We start from the raw sequence: 20,755 nt of genomic DNA on the forward strand, positions 1-20,755 counted from the left end.
AAGTGCTAATAACTTTTGGTGCTTGCAAGTAGCTTTCCCTACAGCACTGGGAGACTGTCAGTTGCTCTGTCTAGAGTCACCTAGTAAACCTGTGAAAGCTTCTCATCCTTTCTGCCTTCAGGATGGGGGGAGTTGTGTTCTGCAAGACTTTCTTCCCCTTTCCTTTTTAGAATATGGGTGTCTGGGAAATTCTTCTGTCCCAGACAGCATTGGGAGCGGGAGCAGAATAAAGCGCTGCAGCAGAGCTAACTCAGGAAGGAGCAAGGAGGAACTCTGGCAGCTCCGTACGGAGGCGAAGGGAAATGTGCAGTGCGTACATGCTGCAAGAATAGATCATGCCTGTTCCTGTGGGAAGCTGCATAATGATGCTTTAGAGCAAGGATTTTTGCAGAGGTAAATGCTGCTGTGATGTTTGGTCACATGTTGTCACCAGTATGATCTGTGCTAGGGGGCCTGTTCAGAGAAACTGCTGGTCAGTAGTGCTGGGCCCATCCCGTGGTCAGTGAGCAGGCAGGGCACGGACAGTGGAATGTGTGTGCTGGCCTTCAGTGAACAGGTATCTGTTGGATTTCGCTCTGCCTTAGTCTTTATATATAGAGTGAGATTCTTTTGAGTTTTGCATATCAGTGCGAGCGCTTAATCCTGTAATCTGCTGCATCTGTGTTGGATTGGGAAGAGTCTGTTTATGAAGACAGAGATACAGTAGCAGTTCAAAGCAGAAAACTTCTGTGCCAACTGTTCTGTTCAAGTGGTATACTTACATGCCCTGTTACTGCAGAAGTACAGAGGACCTTGGTCTGATGCTAGAGACCAGAGGCCTCCTACTGATCCCTTAGAAGTGGTCACTTTGAGATTGAACGTGGGATCTGGGGACTGTCCCACCTGCACAGGCATTCTTGGCAGCCTGTGCTTCAAACTGTGCCAGTGATGTTAAGTCTGGCCATGAGCTACCATTTGGGGCGGGAAGCCAGAAGACTGTTTGAAACTTCAGTCTGAGAAAGATGGAATAATGTACCTAATTCTCTTTTTTTTTTTTTTTTAAAGAATAATAAAGGGATGGGTATTTACCCTAGTGCTTTCTGAGCTCCTGTTGATGCCTGTCTGTTCTACACTGTCCACACTGTGCCTGTTTTGGGAGCTGAGGACTTCACTTACATGTGTGGGACTCGGTTTCTTTGCTTCCAGATAGCTGTTTTGTTAGCAAAGGTGGCAAGAGATTGTGCGGAAAGCTGCAGGAAAGCTTCCTCAAATAGCATCCTGCTGCTTCCAGCTCTGCCTGTTTCCCAAGGCACTCCGGTAAACTGTTGTAGTCCATTTAGATTGTTCCATCAGTGCTGGATGAAACTGACTTATCTTCAGCTGTTTAAAGAAAAAAATATGGTGAAAAATACTTGATTTCTCTGGAAATGGGACTACTGCTTGGATTGGAAACCCTTGAACTTTTCTACTGACAGCTTTATTTGTGAACGACTTTTCAGTCTCTGTTTTCAGCAGTAATAAACAAGCGAGTGAGTGTTTTGGCTCTTGTTGTAACCTCGTGTTACACCATCACTACCTTTATCCCTCACCCAGATTGCACATCTCATCGCTGTTGGAATAGAAGAGGCATTGTGAAAGAATAAATTTATTTAGTGCCATGAACTGTCTTGAAACTGTGGCTAGTCTTCATCCTTCAGTACTTTCCAGCAGACAAATTCAGAGCTGCTGATACAGCTGTAATACCTCCCCATCCTCTCTTCAGATGAGCTTTAGTATTTACCTAATACAGCCTGATTGTGCAATAAATTCTTTTTGGCCTTTTGATCAGTGTTCAAGTAACAGTGAAAGTATGAATAATTTGCTTTGGAGCAAGGGATTTGAGAAGACTGAGAAACCTCTCACTGTTTTGGGAGCTGTTTCAGTTGGAACCTGCAGGAAAAAAAATCCCAAAGGATCCTGTTTTAGGACTAGATGAGAGAAAGGTCTTCCTCTGCTCTGGAATCTCTGCTGCTGCTTTCATTTGCAGAATTGGGTCCCCTTGTGTTGGCATTGTTTCTGAATCACTGTCGTGGGTCCAGCGTCAGGTTAGGTGGCTCAGTCTCTGCTGTTGCAACTGGCCTCTCTACTCTGGCTCTGCTGCTCATGTTGGATATTAAACTTTACACACTGCCGAAGCCATTTATTTCAACAGGGCTCCCTTGCTGTCATGGCCTGCTCTGTGGCAGGTTACTTGCAGCTCGAGCAATATGGGAAAGGATTCATTGCTTGGCAAGTTTCCGAGATATTTGCAGAGGCAAAAATCATCTAGGAGATATCTAGATGGGATGGATCTTATTTAACTGCGTGGAATGACAGCTCAAATGGCTGTTTGCCTTGCTATCCAGATCCAGGCATCATGTATTTAGTGTGCCCTGTCTCCGTGATCTCGGTCTTTCTACTACGTTTCCCTCTTTCTGCTGTTGCTCTCCATGCCTGCTCCTCACTTCCCTGCACAGTGCTTCTATAATGGGAGAGCTCCTGGATCACAGACTTCGAACTACAGCTGTCGGGCATCCCTTGTGTTTGGAATTTCTGTCAGTTTAACAGTAGCAACAGGATGCAAGTCCTTGATTGTCAGTTGGCAATAAGTAAAGACAAGAAAATGTTTTTGGCACCGTGAGGAAAAAAAATTCCTTTCAGTTAGAAGTGACCAGGAAAGTTATCAAGAAAAAACTTGGACATTGAATATGGTTCATTAGGGTGTGGTTTTTTTTTTTTCTTCCCCTGACACATTTCCCTGTGTAGAAGGCAAAGGTGGGGGTTTGTTTTGTTCTAATTTTTTAGCATAGCCAAGACCTGACCTCTTTCATTGCTTCCTTAAATACTGCAGGACTAGTTGATCTGAGGCAAACTAGCTTAAGGACTTAGCCTTGGTGCTCTGTAGAATGGCCTTCCCTATACCTGGTCACTGCCTTCCAGGCTTCGTTAAATGCCTTTGAAGGATAAATTGCAGTCTTTTGAGCAAACCTGGCATGGTACATTCTCCTTAGCATCCCAGGCAGAGAGGTAATGGATTTGCGCTCTGTTCTGTTGTAGGATATGGATCCTCATTGTATTCATGGAGTACTGCTCCTGGTTGAAAGAGATCTGACTTTTCGGATGGAGAAGCCACCAGCAGGACAGGTAATGGAACCATTCATCCAGGGGTTGCTGGGGAGTTTTTGACATCCTCTATTTAACTCTCCAAACAGCGAGTTCTCTGTCTGCTGATGTAGGTTTATTCTCACATGAAGTCTCTGTAGTTGTTCTCCATATTTTACGGTTGTGGTCTCTTACGGTGTGGTATTTATGGGGTTGTAAAGTTTATGCAAAGCTAACGTATCTCTGTCATGCTGTGTTTATTGCCAAGTCCATCAGTGACATTTGCACCATAATTCTGTCAGTCTGCTGGGGCGCTCAAGACACAGGGGGTTTGTTGAGAACATGGATAGCTGTATGGAGGAGCCCTGCACGATTAACAGTAATAGAAATGCTTTGCACGTTCTCCTGTTAACAAGGGGGGGGGGAAGTCCTTGGTCAGGAAGAAATCCCATTAGGCTAAATCCTGAACTCCATCCTTTGAAGGTACTTGTTTCCTTCCTGGATTTTACATATCTCACGTTTCCTCTCGTCATAGCTGCTGCTGTCAGTGGCTGAGACTTCTGCAAGAGGGGGAAGAGGAGATGTGGATGTGTGTGAGGTTCCCTTTGCAGCTGAAGTATCTGGGAAGGCTAACAGGAGGTGCTAGTGGAGGAGGGGGAAAATCATCACAACATCACTGAACACCCCCACTAGAAGTCAATCTGCCTTAGTGTTCTATAGCTGTGTAAGAAATGTAGGCTCTCAGCCACTCTTGTCTGTGGTGAGTGAACAGAGCACCAGACTGCATCTTAGCTCTCTGCTCTAAGACTCTTACAAGCTACAAGAATGGACTGAAATTCTGTGTCTGCCAAAACCCCATAGACTTCAGAGTAGGCCAGGACCTCCCTTTTGGCTCCTGTGGATGAAGATTCTGTGAAGAGCATCAGTTTTGCTGTGTGTGTGGTGTGCTGCCCTGAAAGGCTAAAGAATAACAAATGCTATTAGTCCATTTCCTCATTGCACCCACGTGGAAGGATTTGAAGTGAGAAGGGGGGCTACAGATGTGTGTGTGTGTGCAGGGAGAGTTACAGAAGACATTAAACACTTTGGAACAATCCTAAGTGTGTAGGAGGGAACGGAGCAAAGGCTAATAAAGACACAGGCATGCAGAAGGAATTGGAAGCATCATCACTATTTTGTAAGGAGGTGGAAACTTCACGGTGGGGGGTGGTGGTGTTAAATGCCTGCACCTGAGTTCCTGGTGTCTGGGCTGGCTTCCATGTACCTGCAGGAGCACTTGTCTGTGTCTCTGGTGAGTGTAAAAATGCTTTGAGGTCCTACAGACTCACAGAAGGCAAGTTATCTGTGTCAAGGTCCAGGAAAGACTTGGAGCAAATAGCTGCTGTGCTGAATGGTGAGTTGAGGGTGGGGCAGAGGCTGCTCTTTTAGACTGTTTTTCCAGGAATGGAGACGGGGAAGCTGGGGGCTGGATTTAACCTCTCAGACTCTCCAAACAAATGCAAATCACAGCACAACATATATAGCACAACAATATGTGGGAACATATGAGGGAGTTGCTCTGCTTATACTAGGAGATACTGGCTCTGGAGAAGGCTGACTGCTGCCAGACTTCCATCACAGATGTTCTGCTTGAGAAACAGCATGTTATGGCCTGCATTCCCTCAAGGTTCGCCCACTAAGCTGTACAGCAAGCTGCTCTAAGATTGAATTGATTTTTTTTTTTTCCTCCTTCATATTGTAGTTATATTGCAGATATATGCTGTGTGCCTTGTTTCTATGCAAGATAGATAAAGAAATAACGGATGCTGTCTTTCCTTAGCCTTCCCCTCCTCTACCAATTCTCATAAGCTATTGCAAATGTGCTTTTATTTCTTCTATTCCTGCACAGTTTGAACTTCTCACCTCTATGAAATCCCTCCATAAGCACATAGACAGCTCGCAGCTGCCTCTAGAACTGGATGGAACCTTCCCTTATTGTCACAGGGACTGGTTAAGCTTCCGCATGGTGAGTAGGACGTCTTGGGTTCTTTGGTATCTGAAAGAAGAAATGGCATGGTAATAGAGTTGAAGCAAGAGGAGCTTGTCGACAGCTGAACCTACAAGCATTAAAATACAATGGTTCCTGTAATAGCTGTGTATGCAAATGAATCTCTCTTATCAAAAGAATACTAGTACTGTCTTCATAAAATGGATGCACACTGTGACCTATCGTCATGACTGCAGGAACTAAAATTTTAGTTTTTAACTCATCTGCTTGAACTGCATTAATTCAGATTTACCATATTTTGGAAGGAAAGAAGAAACTGCATGCTGTTTTATTGTGATAGGCAGTGGCACTCTGGTTATAGTCTGAGGCTTAAGAGCAGACACTTCTTGTGCTAATCTCAGGAGAAGGTGTTAGTGTCATGTCGCCTTTGAACTAACAGTCAAGAGGGTAACAAAAATAGTTAGATCCTGTTGGTTTTGGAGCAAGTTCCCCAGACCAGGCTAAGAGTTTCTTAGTAAAAACTGCAATCTTGGCAGGGGTGAAACTTGGAAGTTACTGATAATTGTTTCAGATCCTTGCAGGAACATCTTTTTCAGCCTTTAGGTATAACTAAGTTACTTACCAAAGTTGTCATCAAATTTGAACTCTTTAGAATGCATCTAAACTAAAAATACAGTGAAGTTTCAGCCCAGGGGATCATTGTATTTCTCTTTGAGACCTGGCCACTTGAGGTGAGGAAACAAAGGCAGATTCTGTTCAGTGAGTCTTAGGACCAAGATAACGGTAGGAGGCAGTGCCAACAATCCATTCCTTCTCACTGTTGTTTGGCTGCTTTGAGTATGCCTCAGTACTGTGATCCTGTTTGACCTTTGCACTTTTCTCCAGTAGAATTGTGGATCAAGAGGTCTACAGTGAACTGTACCCAGGTGCGGGTTAGAGCCAGCCCATGATGGCTGAGGGACCTGGGGGTGTTAAGCCTGGAGAAGAGGAAGCTGAGGGGAGACCTTATCGCTGCCTACAACTGCCTGACAGGAGGGGAGGGGGTTGGTCTCTGCTCCTAGGGAACGGGCGATGGGACGGGGGGAAACGGCCTCAAGTTGTGCCAGGGCAGGTTTAGGTTGGACATTGGGAAAAAACTTTTTCCCCGCAAGTGCTGTCAGGCCCTGGAAGGGGCTGGCCCAGGGAGGGGGGGAGTCCCCATCCCTGGGGGGATTTAAAAGCTGGGCAGACGAGGTGCTTAGGGCCAGGGCTTAGTGGTGGGATGACAGAGTTAGGGTAACGTCTGGTCTTGGGGATCTTAAAGGGCTTTTCCAACCTAAACAATTCTATGATTTTGTAAGATGTAGGGAGGCTGACCACCCTGTGGAAGTGTTTGAGGCTTAACCTGGGTGAGCTCAAAAGATCGAAGGGCTGAAACTGCAGCACCCAGACGGAGTTTATAAGGAAGGTAGCCCTGGCAAAGGGTGCTGCAGGCACCCATAAGGAGTGCTGCAGCCACCAATGCAGCATATGCTGATGGCAGGACTGCAGGCATTGCTGGCCCTGCAGCAGGGTACGTGCAGACTGCCAGAAGTCTGCAAAAGTAGCATCTGTGGCACCGATACTCAGCTCTGTGTATGCTCATGCTGTGGAGGGAGCGTAAGTCCTGTGGATCATGTGCTTCTTGAACCTTTAAAAGCTGTATTGAGAGATGTTTGGCATGCTGAGACTAGACAGGATTAAATCTCTGTAAATCTGCACACAAATTGGCTGTCTTCACAGTGAGCTTGACTTGCTCACCCTGGTGGATGACGGAACCATCACCTTTGCTTCCAAAAAGATTCAGTGGTCTTTTGGCTCTGACCTCTCTGCCTGCAATGCTGTGTGGCATGCTGCAGCATCTGAAGCAGGTTAAGGTATCATTGATAATACCACTGCGTTGCTGGTGATAAGCTTCAGTGGTTACGCTTAGCGTGTGCCAAATCTTGACTTATCCAACTTGTTTTAGAACCCATTTTTTAAACTTGCATCTAAAAGTACTAGTATGAACCTGTGCTGATGCAATAGAGGTACAGAAACCTAATCTAACCCAAACCTAGGTTTGAATTTGAGGTTTATTTGGCAGTGAGGAAGCAGAGAAGCTTTGCAAGAGGTTATGGATTAGTTTTCTGGACAGAGTTAAGAAAAGCTTGAGAGCTGAGGTGCTCTGTCTGTGCAGAAGGATAATTCTTGAAGGAAGGAGCATGATATCAGACAACTCCTTCTTTGTGTCTTGCATCTTAATATGCAAAATGTTACCAAAGGGAGTTAGTGTAGGAATCTATCTGTATGGGTTGCCTATTTATACAATGTACTGTGTGTGAGAATGACCCATATGCTCAACCCCTTTAGATCTGCAGCTATGTGGCAAACAGCATTTATTTCCTGTCTCGGTGATCTCACCTGCATCCTGCCTGCTAATCTGTCACTGCTGGGGCTGTTCCAGCACTCCAGGGAGGAGGGAGTTCAACTCAGTAAAGATTCAAACAGCTGCTTTTTTGGTTTGTTTTGTTTTGAGTGCGGTTGTTTTGGAATAGCTGTTTCTCCCTTCTCTGATTTCAGTGGCTAGAGGGTGGCATCTGGCAATATTTAGGCTTCGTATCCCTGACCTTTCTAAAAAGTACTGTCTCGTGACCCCCTGTGAAATATTTGGGGCTTTTTTTTGGTGCCCCTCCCACCCCCCAAGAGAGGAGGGATTGTCAGTAGTTTAAGGTGTTTAACTGTGGAAGCTTTCCAGTTTCCTAATCTTTAATTTGCACTTTATATTAAAGAGAAATGATTTAAAGTAGAGAAATTCCAAGTACTTGTTCTATGTTTTGTTCCTCCAAAATTCATGCATAATGATTCATCTTAGTGGAAAGTTACAAGAAATGCTAATGGTAGAGGAATGTGGACTGATTTTCTTTTCTGTACGGCATGATCCATACACGCCATGAGCGTGCAAGTTTGTAACGTCTGCATAGAGGCCTTGGTAAAGCGTGATGTATGTGAAGCCTCTGGTGGGCCTCTCTGCTGGTTGGGTCTCACCGACTGGTATAATTGAACCCTTGGGTTAATCTGTTTGAGCCTCTCTTGATTTCTGTACTTTTAACCTTCTGCAAGCTGAAAAGACAGCTTTCCTGTCAGCCATGAGACAATAATATCTGCCTTGGTCCTTTTTTCTTGCAGAAGGTGGAACATTTGCTACAAGGATGCCAGGGTGCTTGTGCCTTCCTCCAGGGAGCTATTCATAAAGTTGAACCTGGAAAATTACCAGAAAGAGCTGAGGTAAGCACATCCCTCACCTCGTATGGGAGGTGAGCCTGAGACAGAGGAGGCTGGATAGCTGCAGAAAAGCTGTAGCTTTGAATTTGCAAGCTGTAATAGCAGGGTATTCTGAGTGCTGTGTGTCACTGTGGAGCTGTCGGGACTATTAGAAGCTAATCCAAATGAAGTGATAGAGGCTCTGCTGGGTTTGGAAGCTGGTTCTCTGATCCCTCAGCGTCACTCAGGAGATCTCCTCTTCAGCTATGCTTGTTGCTGATGGGTACTTGCTCCAGCACTGGAGCACGTTCTTAGCAGCTCCATAGCTCTGTAGCTGGTACAAGCTTTGGTGTCCCCAGTACTGAGCAGCTGCCTCAGGTTGTGCCACACCAGGTTGGCTTGAATGGCCTGGAATAAAGTTAGGTGACAGCATAAACAGTGTTTACCAGGCCCAGGCTGTGCTGCAGTTCCAGCTTTGCTGCCTCCAGAACAGAAGTTTGGAAGTGGGTAAGAAGAGGAGGGTACAAAGACCGAGCCTGTGTTGTTGCAAACATGATATTCCCCAACTCTTGAGAAGCTGCTTGTACCCCTGACATGGCAGGAAATTGCTGTCAGCTCTGCAGTGAGGGTCTCAACAGTAAAGCAATGGAAGATATCGTAGTGGCCTCTCTGGGCCTTCCCGCATACATCTGTATATCCACAAACCCTTCATGTGCATCTTGTCCCACAGCTTGGAGCCATGCAGGTCCAGGCCCTAAGAACAGTAGGAGCTAGCTGTGAGTGGAAAATGGGGCTGGAAAGCTTGTTCTTTCTACGGCCAGCAAATGGAGTATGGATAATGATAATAATTGGGTTTCAGTTTTAGCCTGGTGGGGAAGGTGTCAAGAGCGTAAGGAGCACTGTTTATCACTTTGGACTGGGCAGGCTTGAGAGAAACAGCTGAGGGAACCAACCTCCCTCTTTCCTAGGGTGGGCCAAGGTGAGATGTAGTTTGTATGTGTGTTTTTGGGTTGGGTGCTGGTTTTTGCCTGTAGGTTGCAGTAACTGCTCATCTCCCTCTTGTGATCCCTCCAGGAGGCAGCTGTGCTGCTGAGAAATTACAGGCAGTTGATGAAGAACGTTCTTGAAGACGCACGGCTGGTCAGGCTGCAGCTGGAGGGTGGAGCACTCCTGGCCAGACTGAGGAAGGAGTCATCTTGTGTCACCCTCACCGATGACTACAGGTGAGCCCCAAGAGTGGGAGAAGAGGAGATGGAGATGAGAAAAAGCAGGTGCTGGGAGTCTCTGTGAGATGACCCATCGTTGGTGCAGGCTAGAGAGCCACTTTCTGTAGTGAGGACTTTTGTTGAAAACAGCAAAGGTGAAAAGCGTAAGGAATTTTATTTTTATCCTGACTCCTTCTTGCCCAGTCCAAAAACTTGTCTGGTTGGATTCACTTAGATGGTGAAAGTTCCTTTTCCAAGCCAAATAAGACTTATCTTCTGTAGTGGAGAGAGGGCTGGATATTTTGTGCACCACTCAAACACAAGTCTTTAATTGATGATGCCAGTGATGAATGTTTAGGTCCAAGGCGTTATCGCTGTGTGATTTACCAAGGCACTCCTTATGCAGGGGGATTTCCAAGGACCTTAACTATGAGGAATGCTTTCTGGCTGAAGCAAGCTCTTCTCTCCTTGCACATTGGTACGGTTTGCACAATCAAATACTCACTGCCTGTTTTCAAAATCGGTAGGAGAAGTGGGGACTGAGAGAGGCCAACTGTTTGAAATCCCCAGGGCATTGCACAACTCCTGTTTGTACTGTTAAAACACCTGAAGCCTATCAGCATGTGAAGGCCTCTCTGCTATGTGCTGTGCAAACAGCAAGGTAGAAAGGCAGCCCTTGTGCCCAGGAGCTTCCAGCCCCAGTGTGAGAGAAATGCTGGTGCGTGGGTACGGATGGGGGTGTAGCAGATGGCAGGGCAGCGTGGAATGGCTCCGTGCATCTGCAGCCTTGCTCTGGTTAAACTCTGTTGCCATCGCAAGCTGGGAGGTTTTAAGGGAGGGAATGGAGAGAAGATAATAAAATAACTTGCAGGGTATCTCACCCAAACACTGGGAAAAGAACAACATTTCTCTTTGAAAATTCAGCAAGTGGATGACAGCGCAAAGTTGCTACCTGTCACTGGGAGATGGGGGTTGATGTTTTGGTGTTGAGTGAGAGGGGAGCGTGGGGACAGGTATAACCATTTCTTTTCCCTGCTTGCTGTGACTTCTGTCAGCAGTTCTGGCAGGCCGTGCAGACAAAATTTTCTTGCTGAATTGGTGAAGTCTTGAAGTCCTGGTACAGTTGTGCATAGAATTAGCGCAGTATAGCTTTTTCATTCTGACACGATGTGAGGAGCACAGATAATGCAGGTTTTTTTGGTTTGGTTTTGTTTTTTATTTTAAGCCACACACAGCAACTTTAGAGTCTGACAAGAATGGGGAGAATGTGTGTGCCTTTAAGTTTTGGTTTGGTTTTAAGATAAGCCTGTGTTCTTGTGCAGGGAAATGATCAACTTTGAAACCTGATCTGACAGAGTCCCTAAGGATAATTTACTGCTTTGATTACCTTAGCAAGGGCAGGGGCAGGGGATATGCACGCAATTCTTTGATTGCACAGTGTCTGAGCGCATGCCGAGGCTGTGTAGCATGTTCTGTGTATAATTCAGATTATATTCATTGCCTGCCAATATGAATGGAGAGTGTATGCTCCAGATCAAATATACGTGGCACTCTCCAGCCTGAGGAGCGTAAATGTATATAGTGGGAGAAAGTTAGTCCTCTTCTACCCTGTGGAGCAGTTGCAGTAACTAAAATCCATGCAGTACTTTAATTGAGGAAATGCCTGCTTGTCATGTAACTCGGAGCAGACGACTAGAGAAGTCTATTCTTCCCTGTTCCAGGATCCTTTTAAATGGGGAAAAAGCTTTTACCACTTGGCCAGAGAACTCTGTATAAGGCACTGTTGGTTTTAGATCATCCATGGCCGTGCACTTGCTCTGCTAACCCTGTAAAGGCTCCTGTGGTTAGGATTTTCAAAGGCTTCTTTAACAGATAGGATCAAAGCATGGTAGAGACAAAATATTGTAGTTGGCCTGCTAAGCTAGCATGGAGTGGCTATTGATGTGTGTGGGTCCAATATTAGATTTTTGACCAGTGATATGTGAAAATGGAATGGGACTGGTTGTGTCTGAGCACTCAGCAGGGCCTCTTGTACTGCTTTTCTGAACATTGAATTGTAAAATATTGATCAGTGCTTAACAGTCTTTAATTCTACATCCACTCCCCCAACACCTGAAATCAAATTATTTACAAAAGCAAGTCAAATGGCTTTAGCCTTCTAATCCACCTTTTGGCTTTGTGTTAATCACATGTCCCATTGTTTAAAGGTTTTTTTCTTCCTTTTTGTGGTGCAAAAGCCTGATCAAGCAGAGTCATGACTGCCAAGACTACTTAGGCAGAAGTTGAGGCTAGCTGTGAACAGGTAACTGTCAAAACGTGCAAGAATTGCACACAAATAGAGGAGAAAAATTGAAGAGCAGTTTTCTGGACTCTTAGCTCCACTTAATTAAAATATGCCAACCAAAAATGCAGAGCTAAAGGTAAAAAAATGCGATTTTTTTTCTTAAGAGGCATAAAGAAGACAAGTCCAGCTGCACTGTCACTTTGGCATTAAACAAGCAAGAAGATTGACTTGCTTTTTTTGCAGGTGATATGTTTTGACAGCTGACTTTCTTGCTAGGTTGTGGCTTCATGTGGCAAAAAGAATACCAGGAGGTGGTAAGAACAGAGATGGACAAACCTGCGTGAAAACACTTGACTGCAGGTTAGAGATAGTAGGCTAAAACAGGCAAGGAGGCAGGCCTGTGTTCTGTGCAGTCAGATGTTATCTGCCAAATACCTTTCAGGAGCACACAGCAAACAAGACTTGCTTTAGTCTTTCTTTAGAATGAAACTTTTCCCTTGAGGTTGGTTTTGGCATGTTTCCCTGCTCTGCCCTCCTGGAGAGACGAGGATGCCTTTAGAGTGTTTCATGACACAGAGCGATGGGTTTTCATTGCTGCTCAGGTCTGACCCAGGATTTGCTAAGCCAGTGACACAGCTCCTTTCCTGCAGAAACTGAACTCATCCCATCAGAGATGTGACCGTGCAGGAGAGATGCATTGTGGTATATCCATTTGTTTCTCTAACAGATGCTTTAAGAACCTTTGGAGGTCCCTCCTGGATGGTCCCGTCCTGAGAGAGGCTGCAGCACTGCAGCAGTGGCTTTGACCAGTAACTCTACTCACTCTATTCCCAGTGTGAGCTGACCAAGAGTCTCCATACTCCTTTCTCCACCAAGTACCTCTGTAAAAGATACCCTTGCCTATCCATCTGCTTAACCACAAAGGGAAAGAAAGACTTCCCCAAGCAGTCTTTCTGGATCTCAGCCTTTTCCTGGCTTAGAAAGAAGGAGCTCTCTTACCAGAAGATGCATCCCACAGGCAGCCCATCAGAGGGAGTTGGCTAAGGGGATGTAGTGTGCACAGCTGGTCCCACACCACTCTCCCACCTCCTGGAAGACCAGGCTGAATTTGGCCTAGAGTTGGCGTGGGCGTGGTACTGATGAGCTAGTATCTTTGTGGTGCCTTTTCGAGCGCTGTAATGATAGCTTCAGCACAGGCTGGCCACCCAAAGGCGCAGGTGGACTGCTGAAGGTGGTTTAGTTGCCACTTATTCATTGTTGGTGGAGCTGGCTGGATTTAAAGCCAGCACGTTTGCCTTCACACCACCTGCTGTGCTGAAGGCTCAGTGCTTCTCCAAGTCTCTTAGCTGAAAACTTCCAGGTTTTGCTGCCCTGGTCTTTCTGGGAGTTGAAAAGCAAAGCTATTAGCCTAGTTGAAGTTCCTGTCGGTAAGTGTGGATAAATGCCATGGAGACATTCATCACTTTAATGTTACTAATACTTATTTTTGCACTTTTGGACAGGAAATCTTTAACAAACACAGTCTTTTTAATAAGTTACATAGATGTGGCTAGCAGGCTTCTGGATATCTAGTGTATTGATCAACCAGCGTGGCTTGCAGGCAACTCACTGAGCCAGTTGTGGAAGGTGGACTAATGCATTGCTTATTCTGTGGTGGATTTCAAAGACTTCTCTGACACTTCCATCATAAGCCTGGAGAAGCTGCCAGGAGCTGGGCAGCAGTAGTGGGAGCTCTGACTAAAGGGAGGCAATTGTGTGGGCCTGGACAGCAAGACAGGGAGGCTTAACCTGGTCCTCAGCCCAACTTTTTCCACTGTTTTTCTTGTTATTTCTGCTCCTCCAGCATAGCCAAGAGCTGAGAACGCTTGCCTAGACAAGGTGTCCAGTGATGCCTTTTGTCCTCTAGATACGCTGTGAGTCAGAAGTGAAGAAGATACAAACATTTTATATTAATATAAAGATGCCTTTTACTAGTTGACCCAGAATACACCTGGTGCATGCCTGGCTCTACCAGTGAACCTGTGTTCTCAGTGGGGCACGGGAATGGGATTGCATCATGTAGGCAGGCAAGGTAGCCCCAAGCCTAGATGCAAGAGCTGAAATAAAGGGAAAAACCTCAGATGGTGAAGGAATGACCAGGTTGGATCTGTGCAACATGGAACCAGAAAAAGCATAATCTCTTCCCCCAAGCTCCTCATCTGAAAGGAATTTGTGCTTGCAAGCTGTGAATAAGCAGCTTATAAATAGATGGAGGAGTGAACTCTCCTTTTCTTTGCAGAAGGCAGTGCAGTTAGTCTCTGTACTTTGAGGGTGGAGCGGCTAGAGCCAAGAGCTGGTTTTTTGAGCTGGCTATTTTTAGTGTGGCTTGGTGATCTGGTTGGAAGCCCTGGGTGGGGACCTGAGCTGAGCAGAGGTAATGGGCAGTGTGGAGCAAACTTCCTGAGCAGCAGCTGCCAGGTTCCCGATGCTGGACCTGACTCAATTACAGCAACAAAGAGTGTGATCTTGCAGCTAACAGCGTCCGCAGCTCTTGAGCCTCGCTTCCACATGCAGTGGTGAGGCACTAGGTCTGCTTGAAGCTGTGGCCAGTTAATGACACAGTGAGTTATAGCTGTGTGTGCTGTAGGAGCTCATGCTTGCGGGGCTTTAGCAAGACTCCTGTTAGTAGCAACTCCTGGGATGCTCCAAGGCAGGCATGTACCACTGTGCAAAGTGGTGTACGAGCTCCTTTGGGCAGAAGTAAACTTGGGTAAAGTACAAGCTCTCGGGGGCTCCTGGAGGGGCTTCCAAGGGACTACACAAGCATCATCTGAAGTTCTGTCTCGGGTCTAGGCAGAGAGACTAAGCTGGCCTTCCAAAATAGGTAACAAGTTGGGGGCAAGGGTAGAGAGGAGACAGGTGCCTGGTGCGTAAGTCCCAGTCTGGGGAGACTGGGATGGCTGACGTTCTTGGTTTGGAAGGTAAAAGGTGTGCGCCTGCAAGCTGAGAGCTGCTGCCATATTCTAGTGGTCATGGCTGGGCAACCTACCTGGGGAAATCCTTCCTGGAGGTATTGCTGTCTTCTACCATCCCCTTCCAGCTTTAGACCTGTGTTTGTTTCTGTACTGTGGCCAGTTTGGTCTCTACTCTGTGCATTTGCGTGTGTTTCAAAGGACAGCAGTGCTTGCGTCCCTTTCATTGATGCCATTTTCCTGTTTGCTTAACTAGCGCTTGCTCATCACAGAATCACAGAATGGTAAGGGTTGGAAGGGACCTCTGGAGATCATGTAGTCCAACCCTCCTGCTAAAGCAGGTTCTCCTAGAGCATGTTACACAGGACTTCGTCCAGGCGGGCTTTGAATATCTCCAGAGAAGGAGACTCCACAGCCCCCCTGGGCAGCCTGTGCCAGTGCTCTGTCACCCTCAAAGTAAAGAAGTTTTTCCTCATATTCAACTGAAATCTCCTATGTTTCAGTTTGTACCTATTGCCCCTTGTCCTGTCGCTGGGCACCACTGTGAAGAGGCTTTCTGCCTCTCTGGAGCTTTGTGAACCTCTCGTGCTACCACCTCCTGACCCTGGTCTGTGAGATGCATTCTCTATTAGTAGGTGTCCTTTGCATGTTTCTCCTGGGGACCTAATCCTAAAACCTTCATCTCTTGGTTAGGACAAGCTCTCGATATACCTGGAATTGAGATGAAAAACTGCACTTAAATCCTGGTCTCAGGGATTGGTAGCTTTCTACCTCTGCACTGTTGCTGGTGACACAAAAGATGCAGACGAACCCTAAACCTTTGGCCTTTACCAGTGCCTGGGCGGTGGTGCTCTTCCATGGTATTATTTGTTTGTCAGGTGGAGGGAGGAGCGCATGGCGACATTTCTATCCAAACACATACCGTGCTGCTTGGTATTCATTTTCGTTATAGTCTAACCTGTTCCCTCTGTTTGCGTGGTGGTTTTAACCTGGTAAAAAGTACTTATGCTTGCATTAAACAAACCCCATTGCTCCGCACATGGAGCATGGAGCCATTGTCATTCTGAGCGTATGAAGTGCTGTGTGGAGCTAATAGTGGCATTTGCAGAGAGGTGAAAGATTGCAGAGCTCTGTCAAGGTACGTTTTCGTTGTTCTTTTAGGCTTTTCATGAGATGATCCCAATTGACTCCCTTTGTGCTGTTTATTTTCTACTGTCTTACACCCCAAATCTTTCTGGATTCAGTGGGAATTTACCCAGAAGACTCTAGTTTTAATTGTTCTTGTTTGCAATGTTTGTCATGCCAACAGGGCATTAGGTAATTAATGACACACAGTGTGTTTTATCTGTTTAAAAATACTACGGAAAAAATTGCAAAAAGTTTCCAGTATAGGATGTTAGCTGAACTGCCTGAAGTTCCTGGCTCAGCCCAGACCATCCCACAAGCACTGGTTTTTATATAGCTGAGTTGGGGTAGATGTTTCTATTGCTGGGGTAGTTTATAGCACAGTCACCGCTATTATATGCATCATAAACACTGAGTGTGCAAAAAGAGGACATATCAGGGAAATAGGTATGTGGCTGTAAACGACAGTGAGTATATATTTGAGCAGGGCATCTTGAAACCCTGGTGGTCCTAAATCCAACACTAGCGCAGTCGACCTAGATAACAAGTATAAACATAAATAAGGCTGGGGATGAGGTTTGGAGGTAGGAGCTTTTTACAGCTGCTAGAAAACCACAGCTTGATGCTTGGTATTCCCAGAACAATGTTTCCACATCCCATCTCAGGCTCTGCTGCAGGGTGAGCTTTCCCCATAAGTAGGCTACTTGTTGGTTTGGGATTTCTTTAGAATGTGGGATTTTTTTCCCCAGTCAGTTTTATGGGTCTTACTGGGATTTAAAATCAACCAGAGTCTGAACACAGCTTTATTGTAACCGAATTACAGTTCAGGCTGGGGAAAGAATCAAAGGTTGTAGCTTGGGACTGCGCTTGGGCACTTGTTTAACTGTATGCATCAATGCCTTTGCTTTTAAAGGGACTTCAGAGTATATTTCTGCTAAAAATGTTTAAATTAACAGTGCTGCAGAAGAGAATTCTCTTGGCAATTGTGGTCTGCGGTGTGCTGTATTAATTGGATGGGTTGTTCCCAGTGTGTGTGCTTGTCAGGTAACCTAGTGAGGAGGGATTCAGTCAGGTCTGTGGTCTCAGCTGGATCCGCCCTTCCCCTCATGAATGGCAGCCCCAGATTTGGTGTTTAACCTCTGTGCCTTTCTAAGGACACTTCAGGGTTCTAAAAACTGTACCCAGTTCCTCAAATACTTTTATGAGGTAATTAAAACAACCATGGCTATTTGTGCGCTGTGGAGGATAATTACAGTTTATTTAGCAATATCTACATTAGGTCACCATTGCCAGTTTGAACTTTAACCTCAGCTGCATGTGAAGTTTTCAGCTTGAAGAGCAGGAGAGCATTTGAGGTTGACCTCCTTGTCCGGGATCGTTACAAATATGGCAGTCAGGTAGGTTGGTACCAAAATGACCAAGAAAGGCTCTAATGCATTTCTCTTCCTGCAAAACAGCCCTTGGGCACACAGAACTTTCCCTGCAAAGCTGGAAGGATTTCTTCTGAAGCATTGCTCAGGGCATGTAAATGATTTGTAGCCAAGGTATTAGCACAAATGATCTGGCAATGTTCTTGCACCAAGCCATCCTTGAAATCTTGGTTGTCAGATCCTATTCCTTTTCTGCCAAAACCTGTAGATATCCACAAGGGAAGTTCAGCACCAGGAGTGGTGGAAGACTAGATGAGGCTAATGTTCAAACATCTGGCTGTGTTTCTTCTACATTACACAATTATCAGGGGTATCTGATTTTCCAGGGCAAGTTAGTTAGCTGGAATATACTTGCCTTAAAACCATCAAATACACTAGCAAAAGGCAGCGTGTCTCATGTTCCTTCCATCTACGAATTTTTGCCATTTAAAAATTGACCCGGGTTAGTCAGAGGGTGAGGTCTGGTTTTGGCCTTCACTTTTAGCTGTTCCTCTTGCTGTCAGCTAGAGCAGTTTTTCAAGGGGCAGACCATGAGTTGCAGAACAGTAATGGTTCTGCTGCTTCCCTCCCTGTGCTCTTCTATTTGCGTCTCGCCGGCATTGGCCGGAGCGCCTCGTGCAGCACCTGCTTTTGCAAGTCTGTTGGCTGCCTCTTCTGCGGCCATCTATTTTTGAAAACAAATCAGGTATTTTGCTTTGAAAGCTACAGTGTAACTCTCTGAGGCTAGCTTTTTGAAGGATGGATTCAGACAGAAATGGTCTTTCTAAATTATAGGTTTAAAATTACCCTACCATTATACAACTGCTTGGCACGTCTCCAGAAAACTGAAGACGTTTGGGACCTTTTCCACTGAAACGATAATTGCCCAGTGAAAACAGAATTTGGGGAAACATAAACTGACATCAAGCTACTCCTTTTTGCTATAAATTATATTGACTCTGCACTATTGCAAAATTACTCTGGATGATTTGACCGTGGAAGAATGTAGTGAAAGACTCTTATTACCACACTCACATGTGCAGGGAAATGGCGATGCATCCAAACAAATCTAAGCTTAGACAAGACTTTCCACTGACTTCAAACAGCTCTCTGCTTTTCTTCCTCAGAGTTGTTCAGGCCTCTCTTAAAATATCTTCAACCAGTTGTTTCCCTTTGTGTGGCAGGATGGAAGTTGCTTTTTCTTCAACCCAATTTTCAATATTGGGTTTGTTTACTCCAAGCTGCCTTGAAAGCAATGAAGGACAGAAATGAAAAATGCCCCAGACTGGCTCTGAAAAAGTAGTAGTTGTTTATGCAAGGTATCATTTTCCCATGAAACTCCCTGTTGCAGGACATCGTTGAGTTTACTGGTGTACTGGAAATTATTTGGGAAGAAGTTTTTAAGAAGTGTATCAACAAATGGATGGACATTTGTGGGTAGGTAAACAGATGCACAGAGATTTGGGAGAACGCATTTAATGCTCAGTGGATCCTTTCTGTGAGCACTGGAAGTGCCAAAGTGAATGGAAAAAACAAACTTTCCCATGGACTGTGAACAATTTCTTTGTTTGGCTCAGTTTGCCTACCTACTTCATACCACAGGGTGCCAAGGGCTATATTTGACTCTGTGTAAGAGTAAAAGATGGATGTTAGTCGGAGAGCCTGTCGAGCTGGTAAAAGTGAACTGTCAAGAGCTGACAACATGTGACCGGAGTTACCTTGGAGATGCAACTGAAGACCAACAACTAGACGTTGAGGTTTTAATGAATGCCTGCCAAGCGAGGCAGAATGTGCGAAAACAGTGTGGCTGGACCTTGAAACTAAAGACTGAGGTGCTGGAATGCTGGAGGAACTTGGCTGAGGAAGAGGAGGAGGGATGGTGCCACACCTGAAGTCCCTCTGGGGCTCTGAGCCCAGAGGAGCCATTTGGAAACTTTTTTTTTTTTTTTTTTTTACTGGGGTGGCCTGTTTCTGGTGTTGGGTTGTGCCCTGATAAATGTATCAATAGCCTGCTGCAAGCATTCCCAGAAAACAAAATTACTTAAACAGCAAGAGTAAGGGACCTTAGATAATGATGTACGCTCTAAACAGCTCAACCTAAAATGAAAACGAGCTCATTTCCAGCCCTCTTGCCTGAAATTCTCTGTCCAGTCCCTGCTTATAGTATAAACTCCCAAATGCATCCTAGACTGACTCTAGGTGAGTTTGAGATGCCTGTGGATCAATAATGCAAAGGTTTTCCATGGATGCCTTCAGTAACAGGATGTCACTTCTAGTACCGTTGAGTCTGTTGAGATAGAGGGAAGATGTGTGTAGCTGCCGCGTTATTCGACGGGACACGGATCGCATTCGATGGCGCAGAGGTCTGAGTGCTTGCTTCTGAACTGGGGGCTCTGGCTTGGGTCTTCCACTTTCTGCAATTGCAATGAAGGCTTGGTCTTATTGAGATCTTCAGAGCCTGGCTCTCTTACTTTTCTGGTATTGCCAATAATCTGGGACAATTCTCTCTGTGGAAGGAACATGTGTGGGGCCAGAAGAGCACTGTTAGGGGTGGATTTTTTTCAGTCCTTCAGCTCAGTAGCAAGCAGTTCATCCAAGCCCCTTCTCCTGAAGTGGGCTCCTCGGGGCTCAGTGGATGGGCCAACAGGAGTATTTCATTACCACATTTTTGAACCTTACGTTCCCTGGAGTGGTTTGCTGGTCATAAGGCCAATATCGGTCTCAAGTGTGCTCCAAGAGCCTGGTCTTGTCTATGATGGCATGGTGAATTCACACAGTGAGCTTGTAATAGACCTATTTCTGTTTATAAAAAAAAGAAGATACTTAAAACATATTTGTTTTGTAATCCCTTCCTATCCCTCTACCTGAAGGGTGATTTTTCTTTTCCCGTAGTTGCAGTGTTGTCTTCAGGAGAGCCTGTGTTTTGTAACTTTGGGAAATGTGCTGTCTGCTATCTGGGAATTTAGTGTCTAGAGCTTTGCAACCCAGGTTGTGACTGACTCCTGTCAAGGAAACTAAAATATGAGTCCTGTTTCCTCTGTCAGGTATGAAAAGGAGTGGAGTGGGACTCCTTGGCTCCCTTTCCCTCTATCAGATCACACTCTGTGCTAGGTAAGCCAATGCGAGAGCTGGAACTCTTGTTTCAAGTTGCTGTGCCATAAGGTTACCATCTTGCGATATATTCTTAAGTATTGAAACCATGCATGCTTTCTTTATCATGGCCTTGGGTGGACATCAGGACTCCTATTGCAGAAAGGTCCATCTAGCTTGTTGATGAGTGCCATCAGAGAAGTAGCCTCAACACCAAAGTGATCTCCATGGAAGCTCAGAGAAAGGTTGGAAAAATATTTTTGCTTCATGAGTGGATAATTGCAAATGTTTGCATATAACAGCCTGTGATGTCTAAAGTTATAGGTGCTTGCTTGTCTGTGCCG

The 20,755-nt window shown here is 45.5% G+C and overlaps 1 protein-coding gene across 1 annotated transcript in view; it reads left to right on the forward strand.

Moving 5' to 3' along the window:
• PLEKHG4 (pleckstrin homology and RhoGEF domain containing G4) overlaps positions 1–20,755 on the forward strand; it is a 73,694-nt gene that overhangs the window by 22,518 nt on the left and 30,421 nt on the right. Inside the window, 4 exon segments of the mRNA XM_035898804.1 lie at positions 3,055–3,141; positions 4,988–5,104; positions 8,273–8,371; positions 9,422–9,570. Coding sequence (XP_035754697.1) covers positions 3,055–3,141; positions 4,988–5,104; positions 8,273–8,371; positions 9,422–9,570 — 452 coding nt within the window.

The sequence above is a fragment of the Egretta garzetta genome, unplaced genomic scaffold (genome assembly GCF_000687185.1).
Source record: "Egretta garzetta isolate BGI_Z169 unplaced genomic scaffold, ASM68718v1 scaffold27, whole genome shotgun sequence".
Taxonomy (NCBI): domain Eukaryota; kingdom Metazoa; phylum Chordata; class Aves; order Pelecaniformes; family Ardeidae; genus Egretta; species Egretta garzetta.